At 33.6% G+C, this 21,760-nt stretch overlaps 3 protein-coding genes across 7 annotated transcripts in view; all 3 read right to left on the bottom strand.

Moving 5' to 3' along the window:
• The window catches only part of LOC117123035 (probable phospholipid-transporting ATPase IIB), a 45,749-nt gene extending 31,791 nt beyond the window's left edge, over positions 1-13,958 (bottom strand). Inside the window, exons 1-5 of one of the 5 annotated variants that reach the window (XM_033268842.1) lie at positions 13,752-13,891; positions 9,966-10,077; positions 3,599-3,751; positions 2,872-3,022; positions 323-436 (exon numbers count right to left, since the gene is read on the bottom strand). In XM_033268842.1, the coding sequence (XP_033124733.1) occupies positions 323-436; positions 2,872-3,022; positions 3,599-3,708 (375 nt within the window). In that variant the 5' untranslated portion in view covers positions 3,709-3,751; positions 9,966-10,077; positions 13,752-13,891. Of the gene's footprint in view, positions 1-322; positions 437-2,871; positions 3,023-3,598; positions 3,752-8,675; positions 8,818-9,965; positions 10,078-10,937; positions 11,014-11,857; positions 11,894-13,751 lie in introns of those variants that run through there. The other 4 variants (XM_033268840.1, XM_033268841.1, XM_033268839.1 and 1 more) reach the window with 4 other exon arrangements.
• Positions 13,959-14,312: 354 nt separating this feature from the next.
• LOC117123062 lies at positions 14,313-16,263 on the bottom strand. Its single transcript, XM_033268884.1, has one exon. The coding sequence runs from the start codon at positions 15,935-15,937 to the stop codon at positions 14,948-14,950; it is 990 nt and encodes a 329-aa protein (XP_033124775.1). The 5' UTR covers positions 15,938-16,263; the 3' UTR covers positions 14,313-14,947.
• Positions 16,264-17,324: 1,061 nt separating this feature from the next.
• Positions 17,325-21,695, bottom strand: LOC117123068. Its single transcript, XM_033268891.1, has 5 exons — positions 21,314-21,695; positions 19,620-20,258; positions 19,235-19,394; positions 18,057-18,756; positions 17,325-17,925 (listed from the first exon to the last, which is right to left on the bottom strand). Exons 2-5 carry the CDS (start codon positions 20,100-20,102, stop codon positions 17,643-17,645), a joined length of 1,626 nt encoding a protein of 541 aa, XP_033124782.1. The 5' UTR covers positions 20,103-20,258; positions 21,314-21,695; the 3' UTR covers positions 17,325-17,642.
• Positions 21,696-21,760: the final 65 nt, after the last annotated feature.

Here is a 21,760-nt window from a genome sequence, read left to right as displayed (position 1 = left end):
CAGGAAGGAACCTTAAACAAGGTCTGGCAGTTAATTTCATATATTTAAACAATTATGAAATACTTTCTATATAATAAGTATTTAAAACATTTATATAAAGTATTTTAATAAAACAACATATAATTTTGTTTAAAATTTATATAATTGATATATGAGTAAACATAATAAAAATAAAATTGAATATTTCCTAATTTCAATATTTTCTATATAAAAAATATTATTTTCTTATATTTGGTTGTTTTATAATGCAGTACAATCAAAAGTATAAGCTGCCTGATTTAGATACTTTTAGAAAAAGGAGATTTGATTGGTGGATACTTACCAATGGAGCCCAATATGTATATAGATATCCAATCCTAAGCGACGGTACAAATTGTGATAAAGCAACAAGAAGGAAGTAAAAATTCAGGAAAAACTTGAATTGGTTGAATAATACCTTGAAATAAAGTAGAAAGAAATAACAAAATTATAATATTTTGCTATTGTTTACAAAAAATAATGCAGAATACATAATTGGTAGTCTAAATGTTAAAATCTGAATAACAAACATACAAAGAGCAATGTGATAAAATTAACAATTAATATTTAAATTGTTCATTGCTATTGGGTGATACTGAATGAGTAAATGCAATCTTATATAAAATATTATTATATATTATATACTTCATTCATTTTACATCCACAAAGGCTAATTTATATATTTTTTAAATAATATCTTCAAAAATAAATTGTAAATATAAAAAAAACAATATTTAGAAAAAATACATTATGTACTTTAGCCAGATATACCAAGTAATGTTAACAAACAGAGAGTTATGGTAGGCAGTGCCACCTATCCTTAAAGTTTTCCACTTCCACCAAGTCTAAAGCTATAATTTCATGGCCTTCCACCAACCTTTATTAACTACCTTGCCCATCCTTAAAATCCACTCTTATTATTTGGAGTTTACCAATGTTATCACCTACCCACTATTAAATCATCTACCACCCTTAGTTTTCTAAACCTACAACCCTGACTGTATCCCTGTCTAATGGGATTTTTTAATGTTTTTACAAAGGAAGAAGACTTTAGGAAGTGAAATTTTTATTTTGGTAGACAGAAAATCTTGTCACTTGATTTAGTTTGTGTTATTCCAATATTCAATGGAGCAGAAACTGTAATTTGATTCAAATATTTTTATAAAGTTCATATCAGTCTAAGCTAGAAACTAATACAATGGTATACCAACAGTAACACACCACATGTTACAGTATTGATCAAACGAGTCTAGATCAATATTATCTGAAGTGACTTGCTACATATTCAAATAAAATCAATAGATATTAAATGTCAAAAATTCATTTCAAACCACTACTAAAAAAATACCTAATCCTCAACACTTTCTGATACTCTTTGAGTAGGTATGACACTAGTACATAGCATAACCTCTTTGAATATACTTTTCAACAAATTCATGAATTTAAGTATAATCTTCTCAAAGTTCAAAGTTCAAAGTAATTTTATTGTCAATAGTACAAGTGAAATTGAAATTTGGTTTCCATGGATACACAAAAAACAGGAAAAAATATCAACAGTTAGATTCAATTCTAAATAAAAATTCAAATAAAATTCCACAGAATGACAGCTTTAACAAAAAAAATAAATAAAATTTAAAAAAATTTTAAAAATTTTAAAAATTACAGTTTAAATATCATGATATCAATTTACTTAACTGGATAAAAATATATACAGAATATTCCAAAGAAAGTCAAAAAAGATGAGAAAAATTTCAGGTAAAATAAAGTATCATCAGCACAGTATAATTCTTAATTTAGTATACAAAATTTAGTACAAAAATAGTTCATAAAATTCCGGTTTAAGACATCCAAGAAAATCTCAATTTATAAATAATTACAAGTATAATACTATTATATTCTATACTATTCAGTGGCGTCACAGAGTTTGTGGGGATCTGGCGCTGACTCTTATTGGGGCCCCTAATAAGTAATTGAAGCGAACGTTAAGTTTTCGAGCGGAACGAGCAAACAGACGCATGTGGAAAGGGGACGCATAAGACCTCCGAACGGAGTCCATGGGGTGAAGGGCCCTAGTGGGGGTCCGAGGGGACTTTCACGCTCAGAGCTTATGTCATTTATGAACTGTTAAACTGAGTTAACAGAGAACATAGAATGGTCCATGCCTGATGAAATATTTCAGACAATTTTATGACAAAACCAACATTGATTACATAGGCCAACTTTTTCGGAACTGGTATAGGCCTACCAGTAGGACCTATGTACTCTATGTAGGTGTAAATAAATAAAGGGAATATTTTAGTGTGAAAAAAAACATGTTTTCATAACGTATATACAATGCAAATCAGATTGATCACAAAATCAGGAACAAATGTCAAAAATCAGAACTGAGCTTTTATTGTTTAAAACAGAACAGTTCATATTATATATTTTTTTAACTACAATGTCGGGGCCCCCTTCGTGCCTGGGGGCCCTAGCGCTCCACCCCTGTCAGCGCCAGAGCGTGACGCCACTGATACTATTTCTGACAAAATATTTTTATTCATTTCCAATGGAAAGTTATGTTCTCTTGCTTTGGTCCAAATTAAAGTAGTTCTTTTCAAACGTTTATATTTTTCTTTTAATTACTGTTCATTTGATTTTTATTTCTTTTGCATTTATTTTACATTTTTTTTTTTTTTTGTTGTACATGTAATCTACATGTGAAACCAGTGCTACGTCACTGAAAGTGCTATCACTATAAAGACAGAATAAATAAATAAATGTTTAGGAATTTTTTACATTTAACCACCGACAATTGTATATAATAAAATATAATTAAATAATTGTCTAGTTTTGAGATTAGAAATTACTCACCACTGGTAAAAATGTGATTATATTGTATTTTTGATTGCGAATCTTGTTTGCAGCATAATTTTCTTCGTGGGGTCCTTTGCGACCTAGCCACACAGTCCTTGGTTGCAACTCTTTGCTCCTTGTGAAACATCTGTGTATTGCTATACAGCAGCTGAAAAAATTATATTATAGTTATCGTTTCTATCTTCAATCATCATCATCATCATCGCTATTATTAACTGAAAACCTACTGCTCTTTGCAACAGTTTGGAAAAATAATTGTTATCAACTACAAATATATATTAAGCATAATCAGGACTCAATTCAGTATGAGCCAGTGTAATAATATTTCAAGGAAAAAATGGTTTTAAATACACTTGTAATTTATGAAAAAAAAGAAATGCATTCAATAAAGTATTTATTTTTTTACTTGGCCTAAAAAAGTGGTGAGCTGACATATGCTGTTATGGGTACACACAAAGAATTATGTAAAACACATATACAATGTAGGTGTCATAACAATCAGTACTAAATAATAACAATAATAATAATAATAATAATAATAATAACAACAATAATAAAATAATAATAATGATGAGGTACCACATATATGTTCACACTATCAAATAAATGTGATATGCCCATATTTGGGTGTAATATGACATCATCATGCCCATATATGGGTACATGTTTGGAGAAAGCTTAGGTATACCTATGAATGAGCATTTCAATACAACAGACATGTTACCTGCAACAACATTTCCAGCTACAGCAGAAGAGGCGGGCAAGGCATCCCTGTTTCTTCACACCTTTACGAGTAAGGCTCTCATTTTCACTCTCAAATCCGTCCTCGTGCATTATCAGTGGTACTTCGTCTGGCGCGGAATCTTCAGAAATCAGTCTATAAGAAGTTTAATGATTTTCATAAAAATATCTTCCATGAAAATTAATTAAAACTTGTATCATATTCAAAAGGAAGTCACATGGTGATTTCATATGAGCCCAATATTAATATTTTGAAATAAATTGAGAATATAAACATCCATGATGCTGTACATTGTTGATTGGTCACGATGCAGCATTAGCAGATGACCTCTCTGACATTTATAATGCATTGAGGTATGATCATGACCCCAGTGATGACCCCATTTACACTTAGGGAAAAAATTGACCAAGTTTTGATCTTTATAGTTGGTCTCTATATGTGGATTCAGCCTGGCTCTGCGTTTGGCCCCCCTGTCTGCTTTTGAAGCTGGCCCTGGTCTAAAGTGTAAATGGGATCCAATGTATGACATTACTGCAAAAACTTGTTAAAACAGAATAATAAGTCTTGAAAATATGGATTTGATTTGAATTTAATATGAAATGATATGATAAAAACTATTACCGTATATTAAAGACAGCAATTACCTGATTTTCCATGATTAATTACTTACTTATTAACAATAACATTATACTGTATTAGTTATCATTCCAATTCTACTTGCTTTTTAGTGCTCAACAACCATAATACAGTTTAAGTTTAAGTAGTTTTCAAACACAAAAGGAAACAATGTTAGTGTATTAGCAATTCTAATACCGGTATTAACATTATAAAACTTGAATACAGTATCAGTTTCATTAACAATTCAATATTAACTAAATTAACAAGTATAAGATATTGGAAATATTATCAATGTAATATTATAATCATGATGAAGAATCAATATTCTTATTCATTTCAAAATTCAAATCCAAAGGAAAGGAATCATACAGATAAACAACGCATCAAAAATAACACCTGATATTTAAGAGTAAAAGGGATTAGATCATTAACAATCATATTCCATGCTAAAAGGGATCATCTACAAAATTCACAAACACAATAGGACAAAAAACAGGAAAAGTGAAACCATTTGCAAATGATTCATATATTTTTATTACAAAGCTTATGAGTATGAAGGAGGGTCAAATGTTTAAAAAATAAACCATACATGATTTATAAGGAAATATAGAAATCAAGGTAGATTAAAAGGTTGTTAATAATAAAATCAATCAAGGTGTCAAAAAAAAAAGTACAAGAACTAAAATAAAAACTAAAACTACTAAAATTATAATTAATCTTTCAAAAACCTAATTTTATTGCAAAGCTCATGAAATATGAAAGGTTAAAAAATATGTAGTGACGGAAATAGAGCGATTCGGTGACGGGTGTCACTTTGGTGTTGGATGTAAGCAATGGACCGGCACAGAGGAGATTGATATGGCAGCTGTTATTGCTGTCAAGATCATCATAATTGCTGTATTTGTTCTTTGAAATGTAATTTAAGCTACTCTAAGTCGATTGTTGATGTCCTGAAATTCACCACACAAACGTTGTGACTTGTCATCCAAGGGAATATGAGATATTTCGATAATTTGGTATGCACGAGAGTCTGTGACCTGCAAACTACGCTACAATTTTAGGCTAGCTAAGTTCTACGAAGGATCACATAAATTTCAAAGCATACAATGCAAGGAGAATGCTAGAATAAGTAAACAAACACTATTTTGAACAATTGTATTGCCTTTCTTTGTCATTTAATTCTCACGTTAACAGTGGGTGAATGATTCGAGACGATAACATTACTTTTTCCTATACTTTCACACTGATCCCAGTTTAATGTTTTCCATGGTACACCGGTCATGTGACCGGCTGTAAACCAGCATAGCCGAATCAGTCTATTAACTCCTGTTACATTCATTAATAATTACTATAGTAATGAAATGGTTGCTAGGATATCACACAATATATATTTGTTTAGCAATTGGAAGCTTTTTTATTAGACATACTTCCTGAAGATTCTGAAAATGATAAGCTTGTGGCTAGATATACACTGAAATAAATAAATATAATGGAAGAATGAACATTGTTCCTGTTGTTTTAAGTGTGCATAGCAGTAGTGTTTTGGCATTTATTTCTTTCAGATTTTTTTCTTAGCATTACAATCTTTCTTTGTCACAGGAATAGTATATTACTAATAATATAATAGTTTTCCATTGCGAGTTTTCCATATGTTCGTCAACGTATTTAGATTCCAGCATTAACAACAAAAATCTGAAGGCCACTCAAGCACCTAATCCTTTTCTTAAAAATAATTTTAATATTAACTTGGCCTAAACGGATGAGACACACAAAGAGAATCTTTACTTGATTCCAAAGAACATGTTTCAAATACTTTTATAAATTATGGGATTTGCTAGCAATGAACCGACGACTCATGGATTGGGGGAGGGGGGAGGAATCCTGATTTTTGTTGCATTAAATACAGCCCCACTCCCCAAGCCTTGCAATATTAAGCATTGAAAGTTCAAAATAATATATTCTTTGTTGGATGAATAACCTTTGTTAATTAGGCAAAATTAACAAAATTATTGTGTTGGCCACACCCAACCGACCCAAAATGTTCGAAATTGAGTCGGCATTTTAGTTTTGTTTTTTTTTTCTACATCAAAATATATTTTTTTAATGAACTTAAAAGGCTGGAATAGACAGTGTTATGCGATCGTTTTACTCTTCAATATAGATTTTAAAATGGTCTTTGTTGTAGTTTTGTGTATTTTCTACTTTTTAGGCATAAACAGCTTTTGGTGAAAAAAAAAATGAAATTAAAAAAAAAAAATTTTCCTACCGACCTACCCAACACAAGAATTTTTTTTATTGGCCTTATGGTGTTCAAAAGAAAATAAACAGAGTCTATTAACTTAATCTCTGTGAATCAACACTTAAGTCCTAATTAAGGCAAAAACAACACAAAATAAATTACTAGACTAAGATTTGACAATACCTTCAGCTGAGATAATTCCTATGCAGATTAATGGCCCAGACAATTCCGATGGTCAACGCAATACTGTTGCTGACTATGACAAACCGTAAGACAAATTATTACTGTCAACCACCTAGAATCTGCAATCCATATGGATCAGGCGTGCGAAAACTATCTCTGACTTAATTTTTACAGATTAATCAACGACAGCAAAATGTCTCTTTCTTACACATCAATGTTGTTTTGATTCTCTCCTTCCTGTAATTTCCGAATCAAATCTATAAAGCTAGTTGTTAAAAATGAGTACTGTAGGATGTTCAATGCAGTTAATCATAATGAGTATAGGATCTTAAGACGCAGTTACCGGCTATCATCATAATTAATGTCATATGTTTAAACGCTACTTTAAGTTGTCAATATTTTTAATAAAGTATTAAATAATGGTGTTATGTATTAACATTTAATCCTATCAAACTCATGCAATTAGACTGAACTGAACAAATTATGAAATCCTTTTCTTGACTGTGTCTGACCACTTTCTTATATCAATTGATTTGCATACGATCCATGGGTAAAGGTTAAAGTGCAAAGGTCATACTGAGTATTCAGTATATTATTGTGTACTACAGTACATAACTTAAATCATTACTACTACTATTATTATTAGAATATAATATATCATTAATAATAGGCAGTTGAATGTATAAAATATCCCTGTATTATACTATTATTTTATCATGACAAGTTGTTTTGGTAAAAACATATTTTATACTAAACTTTTACGAAGTAATAGTTTATTGTTAAAAAGTAAGGACATTTATATTCACAAGTTGTGGTCAAGAATACAAAGTATTTTTGGAAGGAGAACTTAAAATTTGAGGGGGAAGGGAAGAGAATTTTGAGTTGAATAAATTGAAATGATACACTTAGTAGTGACTTACTCCATGCCAGATTGTATTACAGAGGAAAGAGATGAAGGGAAGTGAAATTTAAATCATTCCACTCACCCATAACTTCTGCATCAGCTGTATAATTTTAATTTGGAAAGAAAATTACAGTACTTATCTTCGCCTTATTACATGCAACTAAGTATCAGCTCTTTATATATTTTTTGGTTATTTATGTAAATTGTCTTTTCCATGCACTATGTAGGCTTACCCTAGTAATTCAGTCATGCACAATTTGGAACATTCTCTACTCCCCCACCAGTCATTCTGTTGGGGAGTATTGCTTTCAAAATGCACTTTTATTATAGCCTGAAGAAAGTGCTATTTCAGGGCGTCTAGAGATGCCTACACTATTTTAAAAATATGCTCCACCCATGGTGGAACTGATGCGGATGTGCCCCCTTTCAAGGATTTTGGATCTGCATGTGGTGGAATTTGGACCCCTGTCGGAGAATCTCTTGTTCCGCCACTATTCCCCAGCCAAAGGTGTCAACTGAGTTGAACTCAAAATCAGATGACCAACATCTTACCGATAAGACCCATGCTTTAACGACATCAGATGCTATTACAATGCAAGTGGACATTTGTAGAAGAGGTAATTAAATGGTTATTATAAAGAATATGAATCATCAAGGCCTAAATTTGTGATGCCTTTAAATTATTGGCAGGTTCACTGGCGTTGCTGTGTACTATTCAGATCTTGTTTATTTTTTATCTCTTTATATCTTTATTATTTTCAATGAATAGTATGCCTACATATGTGGCTTCCCATCATAAAACCAGCATCATTGACGAAAAATGAAAATTGACTTTTTAATATATTCATATTCTCCACATTGAAAGCTTAAAAATGATGGATCATTTACTGCAATCGACTTACTATTTCTAAAGTTATGAGCAAAACTAAATGTAATGACTTCTCTGCACTAAATTATACAATACAGCCACATCCGTATGCAAATTACTCAGTTTAACAATTAGCGATAACCGCTGGTTTTGGAATGGCAAGCTTTGTGATGTTTTCTTGCATACTGTAAAGCCAACAATCGATGCCTCGAGCAACACATTAAAATTGTTTGAATCTTAAACTTACATTGTTTATGGACACGTCCTACATCCAACAAATATGCTGTAATGTAAGCCTAGAATTAAACCTTGATGAGAATAGGACACAGTATAAGTCTCTGTAAGGTATGAGCCCTACCTACCATCCCCTGATACATTACTCCAAACAAAGGTAAACAGATCTGATGGTCGTCTTTACTATTAAATGAAAACATGTGAATCCAGACTTACCACGCTAACTACTATAACTTTCACACTGGCTAACTACCAGCAAAAGTTAGCAATGAATCTTGTGCATGTGCTGTATTATAAACTTAATGAGACTTTGTTTACATGCATTATACATGCTATGCACCAGGATATTATATATTATGAGTTCATCACTGCAATTAATTCATAATTCAATCTAAACTAAGTGCAATGTTTTTCTGCCTTCAAAAATGGCAAATTCACATATAAATATAATATAATCTTTTTGTCTTTTGAAGTGTTCACATTGCCAAGAAAATTTGAAAAAATAAGAAAAAAATATATAATTTGTTTTTTATTTTTATTATGCTCACCAGCTGCTATGAAATTTCTGAAAAAAAGAAAGCTATTCTTCCTCACAATTGAATAATTATATTTAAAGCATTAATCAATCCAATTACTGAACTGTTTACATCGTAAAATTTTATTCTTTATATGACTACACAATAGGATCTTAAGCAATACTACTGCATGGCCGGCCTCTGTTAATTACTTACATACAATCACATTTTTTTTATCTATCAATAACATTTTATTTACAACTTATATTTTGTAATAATTATGCATACTAGCAGAATTATTTTGCTAAATGAAAAAAAAAAACTTTATTTTTTGTAAACTTATGATATATTTTGGATGAAATATAATTTTGCTTTTTGTGTTAAAAATGATCCTTTATTTCATTCAATGCATGAATGTAATTTTTAAAAATAATAAAAAAATTATGACTAAATAATGTGTTTTCATCAGATGGATAGATCATCAAAGTTAAGAATGTATTAATAAATCCTTCTCCCCTCTTTGTCCCCTTTCATTATTAAAAGCTTTTATCCCTTTTTGTATGTAAAGGAAAAGTTTTTATTAAAAGTTTGAATTTAACTAGAGATTCTACAGAAACTTGAACTAACAAAACATGACATCGAAGAGCAATGAAAAAGTTACAGCTGGTGTATTATGTTAGATGTTATGTTATTATGCAATTGGGATTAGTTGCCGTATGCAGTACACAGAAACAGCATTGCATGGAAAATGGGTGCACATGACTACTTGCAGCATCCGTGTACGCTACCTGCTGATGGTTGTACCGTGAGTTATCGAATTATAAGCAGCAGATGGGTTTTTGTTAATTTGTATCCAGAGCAGGTACTACAGAGATTGCTACGCTAATTGCTTGAAAAGATCTGAGAAAACACATCAAAAATAACAATAAAATGGGAAATATTTAGAAATAAAAATCATAATAGTTAAAAAAATACAGACATAGAGAGTAAAGAGGTGTCTAGATCTATTTACAGATCAACCTGAGGAAATAAAAAATATTAATAAACATGAAATACAGTAGAACCCTTCCTTTGGGACACCCCCTTAAAGGGGGCACATTTTCGGCCACAAAGCTAATGAAAGTATATCTTTTAACACTATAGCCAAAACATATTCGGGGGACACCCATCTTAAGGGGACACTTGCTTTGGTCCTATAAAGTGTGTCCTTAATAGGGGTTCTACTGTAGTAAGAGTATTCAGCAAACAGTATATAATTCATCTAATCTATGAGATGTAACTATGCTTAAATGTCAAGGTTGGGTAGATTTAATTTATCTTCTAACCTACAAAATAACTACATGGTTACAGAATGTTTAGCACAATTTAGAAATTGAGTGCAATTTGTATGTACAGTAAGCTGAATTTTTACAGCGAAACAAGGAGAGCCTAACAGATACAGAGAGCCAAAAAAAGTCAATGATACGAATGGAAAACACTTAAGTAAATAAAAAAGAAAAAAAATAATGCAATAAAACAAATTTACTAATTAGAATCATGTTAGTGAATCAAATTTAAAAATACAATCACTTCACTAATGCATAAAAAATATTGATGAAATATTGGAATTTTTATAATACAATTTTTATCTGTAATAATAAAAATGGCCCCTAAGTGATTTTCAGAAATTGCTCTCAGCTTCTAGAATGTGCTTAGATAGAACAGTTAAGAAAATAGCATCTACTAAAAGGAAGTCACATGATGTAATTTACAAGACGAACCGTTCAATACTTGCATGAGTCATGCAGGTGTCTACTAACTGCAAATACACTGTACCATGTGACAAGTGATCACCCTCTATAGAAATAAACAATATGGTAGCCTATAGTTTATTATGCATTAAAAAAATCATATCAACCCTAATTTAAAAAAACTAACAAATGGCACAGTAATTAAAAAGGAAAATTCTTTCTGTCTTAAATTAAATGTAAAGTGCCTCTTATTACCTACTGTAAGACCAGCTTATTATTGCTAAATTTTGATTTTAATATTATAAATACTACTAATAATGATAATAAATAGCTAAGAATTTACTATCTAATGTCAAACTTCATCATTGATTTATCAATGTCAAGCGTTGTGCACCTAGACTACTCAATATTCTAAAAGCAGATAAAAGCATCTGGACTAAATATAATAGAGCTGCTCTGGTGAGATAATAGAATTAGAATATTAATAAAAAATATTTAACCATAACATAAAATCTTGACCGAAGGATGAACCCTTAATTTAAGTTGTACTGTAATAGTGTTTGGCAACACGACAATTGTTTTTTTCAACATGGTAGACATTTCAGAACCATCAGCCAGTTTTTTGTTATCATTTAAAAAAAATAAACAAAAATATCCATAAAATAAAATACACTGGGCGATTATTACATTAAAATTTAGTACAATTATTAAAAATAAATCCAATAATTGTCATAGAATGGGGAAGGGGTAGTAGAGAACATCAACTTGTGCACGAAATTTCAGAAAAGCAATATTAACGAAAGTACAGCATTACAGTTTAGTAACACTAATATACAGCACTTACGGTAATGCCACAATTCAACCCATATCAATGGCCACAATATAATAGCAGGTAAGACAAAGGTAGTAGTACACCAGAAAGGTACACCAGAAGTTGCTAAATAACTTACCCTGTCATGTTATATATACCAAAGCATAATCATATCCTTTGTGTAATAGGGAAAAAAACATTTGAGAATAATTATTATAAATTAAATTACAAAACCATGGAATCTATTTCTATGGGAGAATCCCTAACCTCAATTTACTATGTTGTTGAATTCCAAATTTTTCGGCAAGGGAGACAATGTTTTTTAGGTTTGTGTGAGTAATAGTAGTTTCACATTTTGATTTTTAATTTTTATGTGATGTGAATTGGGCCAATTAAATACCATCCAAAAGGGTGTTGATACCACAAAAAGTACTCTTTAATTTTGAAGCAGATTTAAACAAGAACCAATAGAGGAATTCTGTTGTTTATTTGCTGGCTCTGTTGGTGATTGTAGTACCATATACACGTCAATATACAGTAGTATTACTAGTTCAGCATGGCTCATTATTGTCCATAATTATACTAATATTATGGATGCATTTTCAAGAATAAAAATCTTTTCTTTTGAATGTCTACAAATTGTTAAGATGCATTAAATGAAAGTATAGGGAACACATTTTATGTGAAAGGCAACTTATTTTTTTTCTGCACGGAGGCAATCATTCATATTAAAAACAATGAATATACAGTGGTGTGGCTTGTAGTACACAAAAAAAAAAGCTAGTTTATTTCTAGGCCATGGATATTGTTCCGATAACCTGACATATCTGAGGTCTTGATTGGTGGAGCTGGCTTTACTCAACTTAAACTTCAGCCTTGCTATCTTAGTGCACTAGGGCGGCAGGCCTACATGGCATGCCACTTGTTTCAGTACTAGGGTCTAAGCTATACATGGCACGATGTTGTTATGTAACTTCAATCTTCGGCATTAATACGGTTTCGCAACTGGCCGTAAAATTGATTCATCACTAATAGATTCTTTGATGATCTGACTTTCCTATATAATCCACTTATCATCCGATAATTATGGTTTCTAATTAAGTTAATTAAACATTAATTAGGACGGTTAATATCTTTGCGGTGCACCGTCTTACATACTGTACCCGGCTAGTATGTCAACAACTTTGCGGTGTTGCCAGAATCAGTGTTTGTACATAATACATCATAGCGTGGTAGCCATAGATGTGCACTGACTTTAAACGTGCCTATTAAATGGAAATAGTATGAATGTCACTCAAAATTTTATTCTACATTTCACTTTTATTTTATCATCATCAAGCAAAATACAATAATAATAATTATCAGCAAAGTCATAAAATTGCAATTGGGCAGAGATTATATGACAGACCCTGGAAACCTCCAGTCGTCTGACGGTGGTGCGGAATTAATTGTGTTGAGTGATTGGAAGTTAGTAACGAGGGCAGTAACGATACACCATCCTAATTATTTGTTAATTAACTTAATTAGAAACCATAATTATCAGATAATAAGTGGATTATATGAAAGTCAAACAAATCATCAAAGAACATGTTAGTGTTGAATAATTGTAAGTTTTAAATAATTTGGTAACCGTTTTAAGGGCCGGATGCGAAACCTTATTAGTGCCCAATCTTTTGCTTTAAAAAGTACATTAATTAACATTATACAATTAAATTGACTCTGTATTTTATAAATAATTATTATACAGAATAGGCCTAGGCCTATGCCTCTCTAGGCTAGTAAAAACAAACTATTCTTAATCGGGAATTATTTTATAAATAAGGCCTGAACTTATCTGAGAAATTATATAGGCCTAGCTAAGCCTAGGCAAAGAGACCCACTTCGCTATTTGCTTAGCTGTCGAGACTGGCAGTGGTGAGTAGAGTAGTGTATTGGCGGTGGTACTTGGTGGTAGGCCTAGCAAAACACAAGATTTATCACAGTCATTCTTTCTAGAAATCGTATTTCCGTTCTATACTACACCAGGTGCTTACCTATTAATACCCTGATATGTAATTGGATTGAAACGGTCGGATCCACGAATATGAACTGTTAAATCATCTGCCATTTTCCATAACACTACGAGAATGAAGGATCTTTTACACTATTTTTAGATGATGACCTTAGGCAGCCTACACACCCGACCTCAACCAACCATCACACACACACACATCAGCCTAGCCTCGAGATGAATGATATCAATAGCCCGCCCTCTATCAATACTACTTACAATATTAGTAGGAATTTTGTTACTCATTCACACATACATTTTACAGTTTTAATTGTAACAGCCTGATAAACAGTATATAATGACTTTTTGCTATTCGTTCATCGCAGATGTGTATAAGAGACAGATATTAGAGTAGGCCTCTCTAAATAGCTGTAGTTTCTATTGATTGTCTTGTCCATGTGAGAATGTTGCATTCCATACTGATTTAACATCTAACACGTTAAAATTATGAAAAAGCTAGTCAATAAGTATGGCGCTCCTCGTGTAAGCTGACGTGATGATACTGCATTGGCAAATACGAAGTAAGAAAACGCAAACGAAATTGTTGTGAATGTGTTTAAGAATAGGAATATCAAACATATTTATTAATTAATATATTGTATTGTCATTGTGATCCAACACTGCATATTTAGATGATTTAACCCACTAGTAATATTCAACTTCACAAGGTACGGATGGCCTACCCGTGTGTTTTATTTTTTATTAATAGAAATACATACGTAACAACGTTTACTTTTTCTGTTTACTGTCTGAACGGTTAGAACTCATAGTAGTTAGTGTAGTTACTTATTTTAGAAGATCAAAATTAATCATGGGAGCTTCAGTGGTATTTTAATCCGGAAGATTTACGGCAAACAAAAAAATGTCCACAGTCACACAACCACGGTGCACGTTGTATGTAACAGTTGCGTGCGCAGAGACGACGTACATCAAGGGATGCGAATGGCAGATTGGTGACGTATCGAAGTGTGCAGCAATGTTATTGAACACTCAAGTCATATATTTTAATCAAGCAAGATACATCTTCAACCATGGATCCACCAACATGAAATAATTTTAAGAAGTTACTTTTACTGCCAACATTAAGTTCACTGTTACAACCAGTAATCAATATTTTTGTATACCATTCATAAAGTTGTTCACATTACTGTTGCCCATCTGTATGTTCTACGTCACGCTCTACTTTTGGTCTGGTGCAGTCGCAGCTCCTTCTGTAGGTACATTCTCACTGGATCCTGCAACCGTTCCTGAGTTATCACCAGATATGTTAAGTGATTCCACAGCACAGTTTAACGGTACCTGAATAACCATCGATCCATCATCGTTTATGGTTGTTGTCAGACCGTCAGGCTGAGTGTTAGCCTTCTCTGGCAGTGTAAACCACCTGGTTATCTCCTCGTGTGCAGAGTGACCAGATCTCTCCTCACATTTCTTTGCGTGCACTTGAAGTCTACGACCCTCTATGCTTACATTGATGTGTTCAGGCTTGAATTCTTCTAGTGGTACCTCCACTTGAAAGTCATTCTTTTCCGCCTCATGAGACTCTTGTAATGGTGCCGTCACTTGAAGCAAGCCGTCTCGAGAAAGACTCGATGTCAACTCATCGGTGTTAATGTTCTCTGGCAATTTGTACCATTTGGTCATCTCGCGAGACCCATCTGGCCCCGTCTTTTTTCCGTGAATTTTCAAACGGTCACCGTCGAGCGACACGTCGATTTCCTCAGGTCCGAAGTCTCCTGTTTCGAATGTTACTCTGAACCTGTTATCGGTTGCAGCGTCTTTGGATTGCGTCACTGTGGCACTTTTCTTTTCCTCTTCTGAGCGTTTTATGTCATTCTTTGAAAATTCTTGCTTCATAAGACGATAGATTGGTAGTTCCTTAAACCATGAATCACCAAATGGATAATGTAGGCCTGAAATTGTAAAGGGATCGTGAGAAGCGTCCAATGAAACATCATCGCTCGCCGTTGCCGAAGCAATGTCATTTTCGTCACTTTTCGTGCCTTCCTTTGACAATTCATTAGCTATATCCTGATAAATTGGTAAATCCTTTAAAAAAGGGTAATCGAAAAGCTTTGGACGAACATTCAATAAATTTGGATCATGCGAAAAAGAAAACGGCTCCCCGTCATCAGTCAGTCGGCCACCATTCACTGTAATCCTGAACATCTTCTTGAGTTTGAACAAAAGTGGCAACTTATTTTGTTATTCCGAATGTTTTCTTAAGTAACGTACTAATATTCTTATCTTATAGTCTTGTTCTAGCGCTTCAGCTTGTATCTGCAGATTCAGAAAGCCGGCATTTATATAGGTGCACTATACCAACGAAATTATTTATAGACCTTGTCATCATAGTTCAGTATGGAATGTTATTAACATGTTCTATCGTACTGTGAAGAAGATAATTATGCGATGACGTTATAGGCCTACACAAGCTTTTCCGTCTCACATGTAGGCTAATCCGTAACCCATACATGAGGCCTAGTGACTTCGGCAATTGTAGTAGAATAAAATGACGCTTTGCGGCATGATGTAGGGGACGTGGAAACTTAGCCACTTAAAGTTTTACAGGTTTTCTGAAAAATACAGAAAAATTTACAAACATTTTTTTAGTTGTGCCCGAACAAAATATGAACAGTCAAAAAAGAGGGCGTTTGGTTCGTACTACAGGACCCAACCATTATGCGGTGCAATTGTTACTCATAAACGATTCTAAAATATTCATGATGATATTGATGATAATGATGATACTGATAATAATGAAGATGATGATGATGATGATGATGATGATGATGATGATGATGATGATGATGATGATGATGATGATGATGATGATGATGATGATGATGATGATGATGATCCAGGTAAGTCAAAATAAGCAAAAGAAATATAAAATACTAATTTTACTAATAGGCCTATAGAGTTTAATATAATCAGAAAATAGACAAAATGCTAGAATCACATGTCATAGAATTATTATATACGGTAATTATATATTATGATGTTTTTTTTCCTTGTTTTTATTTTAAATATTTTATGAATTTAACATAATGCTATTAATCTAAAAAGCAACGGTGTTCAGGATGTTGGCCAATGGAAATATACAAACGTCTTGTATGATGCAATCAACTTATCAAACATCAGTGATAGCCAAATAAAGACCTACTTTCTTAAGAGTATGACCCTGGTCCAGCTTGCGTTGATTTGGTGACTAATTACAAAAATAATTTAGATCGTGTAGTCGTGCGTGTAGTTGTAATAATTAGATATGTGTGTCAGGTGTTCTGAACTAGAGTCACGTGACGTGTGACGTTTGATTTACGCAATGTTTATGGTTCATGTCATTTCGTAAAGTGCTTTAAACAATAAAATCAAACACACGATGCACTTGGCTACAGAAACGTTAAATCTATACTGTCTCTATATATACGCAATCACTACCGTAACAGTTAATTGTACTATATAATTATATAAAGTAAATTATTAAGGAAATTATGGATTTCTGACATGACACAACTATATAACTATATGATTATATATTAGTTATATCAATATATCAAACGGTATAATAATACACATGAAACTATCGGTAACACTTTCTCAGTAACAGATAGGCCTATATATATAAACCTATACACAGACCTATATATAAGCCTAAATATAAATATATAAAAATAGGTAAATATGATGATTAAAGCTATATAGTTTATAGTTTAGAGTTTATCTGTATTATATTATTTCATTTAAAAAGTTCAGATTCTCAGATTTTCAGTTCGGTATTCACATTTCAAACAGTCGCACACACTAAATAGTGGTGTGCACCATTTGTTTATTCAAGCACTCATTAGTGATGTATAAATCAAAAATATTCGACTCATATCTCAGTCTCACTTTTCGGTTTTACGAGTCGACGTTTATTACTAAGCCAGTCTTTGTAGGCTCTCTCACTCAGTTTTTTGCGTTCATGCTGTTGCTTTAATGTTTTCTCATTTCTTCCAAGTTCTACAACCTCTTCTTCTTTTGCTTTTGTGTTCTTTTTCTGTAGCCACATCTGGAAGTCTGGAGGAGTTTTCGTTTGGATTCCGTCTCTTGTCATCACTGGTCTATGAACGTTCCTTAGTTTCCTCATTAATTTCTGTTGATTAATTTGGGAATTTCTGAAATTAAAAAAACACAATGTAAAATATATCAAAAACACACAAACAGGAACAAAATAGTAGCTAAATGACTACGGTATTAATCAGTATTATACTCATTATCAAATTAAATAAGTTATGTAAGTAATTACTTTGTGGGTTCTTCTTTCGTTGCAGTATCACTTAGGGAATCGGATTCGTAATTTCGTCTTGGTACAATTTCGGCCAATGTGTATGGTGAATTGAGATTAACAACACTACATATTGAAACAGTCCCGCGTTTGAATTCATGTTTGGTGTCAGTCGTAGTGTTTTTACACCGTGAGTCATGATTGGCAGCATGGTGACTAACACACAAGAGCTTATAAGAGTTCCATTTGGACCGCGTTTTGGAATTACGCCATGGTGGAAACGGTGGCTGAGATATCTTCTGAAAGGGGGGATACTTCTCCCTCGGGGAATGAAGCCGATGACCACCATTTTCCATGGGCCATAACCTAACAACGTCACTCGCCATTGATACGAAACTATTTCCAAAAGTTGCATTTTTTGATGACGTAGTCTTGCGAAGATGACGATGCCCAGGACTGGAAGGGTTTGACCAAAGTTCGTTCTGCTGACACGGCACCATTAGTGGTGGTCGGAGGTTCCAGCGATGCAGCCACAGTCGGCGTATGCATTGTGTATAACCTCTGCTTGTAGAGACTTCTTGGGGTGTTTTGCCGTCATTATCTCGATGGAACACATCAGCCCCATATGACAAGAGAAGTTCCACAACGTCAAGTCGACCATGAAAAGATGCAACATGAAGCGGCGTCCGACCAAACGGAGTGCACATGTTGGGATCAATATCTGTAATTAAAAAAAAAAAATAATAATAATAAATAAACACTAACAATATTGTTATGAAGTGTCGATGAACTTGTGAAATTTATCCTACTTTCACATGAAGTGTGCGGCAGTCCATAATCAACAGATGGATAAAGTCACACTACGCAGTGAGGCACCATGATCGAAACAGGTGGAGGATTGTTTCCGATGGGGAAGTGATGCCTCTGGTGGGCGTATAAGTTTAAGGGGGTAGGGACAACCAGTATACCTTGTAGACCAGGGTGAGGGCCCAAAACTCTGATAATTTTGGGATATGAATGGCTCATCTAATCAATTTTAGAGTCTCATGTAAAAAATGACACAAAATATTTCTTTCCCCAATATCTGTATTGAAGCTCCTTAGCGGGAGTTGAGAGACAGCTCTTCAACGGAGGAGGGGTCCCGTCCCCGGCCCTTCCCCACTGGCGCCATCGGAACATGAAACAATGCGATGGCTTACTTTTCTTTAGGATTGTGTCGACAATTTTAAAATGACCACGATTTGCTGCCAGGTACATCATCAAGAAAGCTCTCTGTATAGCCACACTAATGACGTCTGCGCAGGAGAGACTCTTGAGGAACGGTGTGCCAAGAATGTCTAACGTTCCAGACAAAAGGATCTAAAATGAACCAAAAACACATTTCAGGAGATGATAGCCTAACGATGAAACTTAAAAAAAGTTACACTTGAGGCCATGAAAAAGAAAACTAGAGGTGATGATGGAGGTTGACTGAAAAACAATAAATAATCGAAGATGATGATGATAATGATGATGATAACGATGATGATGACATGATTCTGAAGGTGAAGATGTTATAAAAATCCGGAATCATATATTACTTACATCGTTTACGTTCCCTTCTAAAGCTAACCGACATGTCTTTTCTAAATTTGGGAAAATCTCAATTTGAAAATTAACAGATTTCGGTGCACAATCTACCAATCGAAGCGAAGAAGATCCACGAGTCTCATCGAGGCACTTGCCGTCGTTCGACGTCAATTGAAAGGCGTCAGATGGCAGGCCAAGCTCTAACTCCAACCTTTTTCTGGCAAACTCCACTGTGCACTCCTGAATTATCTCTTTAAAAATAAATATTCCTCCGGTTGAAAGAGAAAATACAATTATGTTTTCTTGTGGATCCACATGCTTGGTGTTATTCCCAAATAATACTTTCTCTTGAAAACTGTTCTTTCGCACTGGAGACGTTGGCAATGAATAACAGTCTAAAGAATCATCGTCGTCTGTAGAGTCACCATTTGAGCTGTCTGGTACATCCTCTGACACACTACAACCTGTTGGTATATAAATCGGCGGCAACGACCGCATTGTGTGACGATTTGAATACTAAATTCGTCAGTAGTGAACCAAGTGCGTCAGTTTTCCAGATATATCAAAAGCTTACGAATCTTTAGTAGGTAGTTATCATTACAATTCATCACGTCTGAAACAATATTGATGGAAGACTTGACCCGCGGCGAAACCCTGAAATTGAATATTGTAATGATTAAAGGCTCACAGCAAGCAAGGGTTAGACTTCACATTAGGTCATTTGTATTTATTATGTCACGTTTGGATGTGTATGTTAATATCTATTTTTAGCCGCATGTTCTAATTAACTGTACTAGGCAACGATCGATGTAGTGTGGCTTGTACTCTGTTGAATAAACATAGCCTATATACTGTGTATGCCTACTGTACAACATCAAACTTTTTTACGTATGAATACGTTTACTGTCAATGCCTACACCGTGTTATGTTATAGATCCACATTTTTAAACAATATCCGTTCTAATTTATTTCATACAGGCCTACTCTATAAACATGTTTTTATACATACGATCTAAAAGCTCCTAAACATTCAATTAAAACAGTGAATAGATCATTTAGAAATATCAAATAATTAGTTATCCTATTGTATGAGACAAATCAATTGGTCGCTGATTTGTAGATTCTTACTTTGCAAAAAAAAAAATGATTAACAATATACCGTACAGTATGCCCACGTGCAAAGAATATAATATATGCGGTGGTCTCGTCATCATCATCATCTATATTATCATCATCATCATCAGCGGCATGATCCAGTGGCGTATAGGGGAGGGCGCGGGGGAGCACGCCCCATCAAAATTACTCGCACCCCCAATTTTGCGAGTTAGTACCCATCAACTGATCATGAAGCCCCCACTTCACCTTCGCGCCCCCACTCCCATGAACATCCTTACTTCCAGACTTCTAGATACGCCACTGCCATCATCATGATCATGATCATCATGATCATCTTCATCATAACTAAACAACCAAGTTATGTGTTGTGTAGGGGCCTTAGTGAAAAAGTGTCTGCTTAAAGTCAATGATTTGCAATCCGCATTCCTTGCCTAAAATGTAAAATTTAGGGATAGGCCTAAAAATGTTGATAAAAATCTAAATAATTTATCAAATCACAAGCATCATTGTCATTATCAATTTCAACGAGCCTGCTATCAGCACCATTGTTAAGCCTACCATCGAATCATTTTAGAAAAATATCACCTACTCACCTCAATACTGTGGGTGCTTCAAAAGCAACAGGTAACAACGGGATACGAAACACGTAAGCATATTAATACCATATCCATAATCCATGGGAACAGTATCGTCTGGCAATTGGAAATTGAATTAGAACACGAACGCGGCCGATGACGATAGAGCAAAATATAAAATCGTTACCATATATTTCTGTTAATAAGTCATGTAAACCAACACGATTTTGCTTCACCCTCAGATATTTGTGCTCCTTATTTGCCGTAAACTTAAATATTTGGAATGAATCAATTCCAAACTGCAGGGTACTTGTACTTAACGACAGATTCTTTGGGATTTCTTTTGTTGACGTTGACGACATGAAAGCGTTCGAATGACGAGTAGAATATTATTGTCTGCAAGTGGCGGAGACCACCTGCAGTTCTAAATTGTGGACGTAGGCAACTTCCTTTTAACTGATGTCG

The sequence above is a fragment of the Anneissia japonica genome, unplaced genomic scaffold (assembly GCF_011630105.1).
Source record: "Anneissia japonica isolate Jap-2015-1 unplaced genomic scaffold, ASM1163010v1 scaffold2999_len715162_cov194, whole genome shotgun sequence".
Classification (NCBI taxonomy): domain Eukaryota; kingdom Metazoa; phylum Echinodermata; class Crinoidea; order Comatulida; family Comatulidae; genus Anneissia; species Anneissia japonica.
Note: the sequence above shows the minus strand (reverse complement) of the source record. Positions and strands in the feature narration are given on the sequence as shown.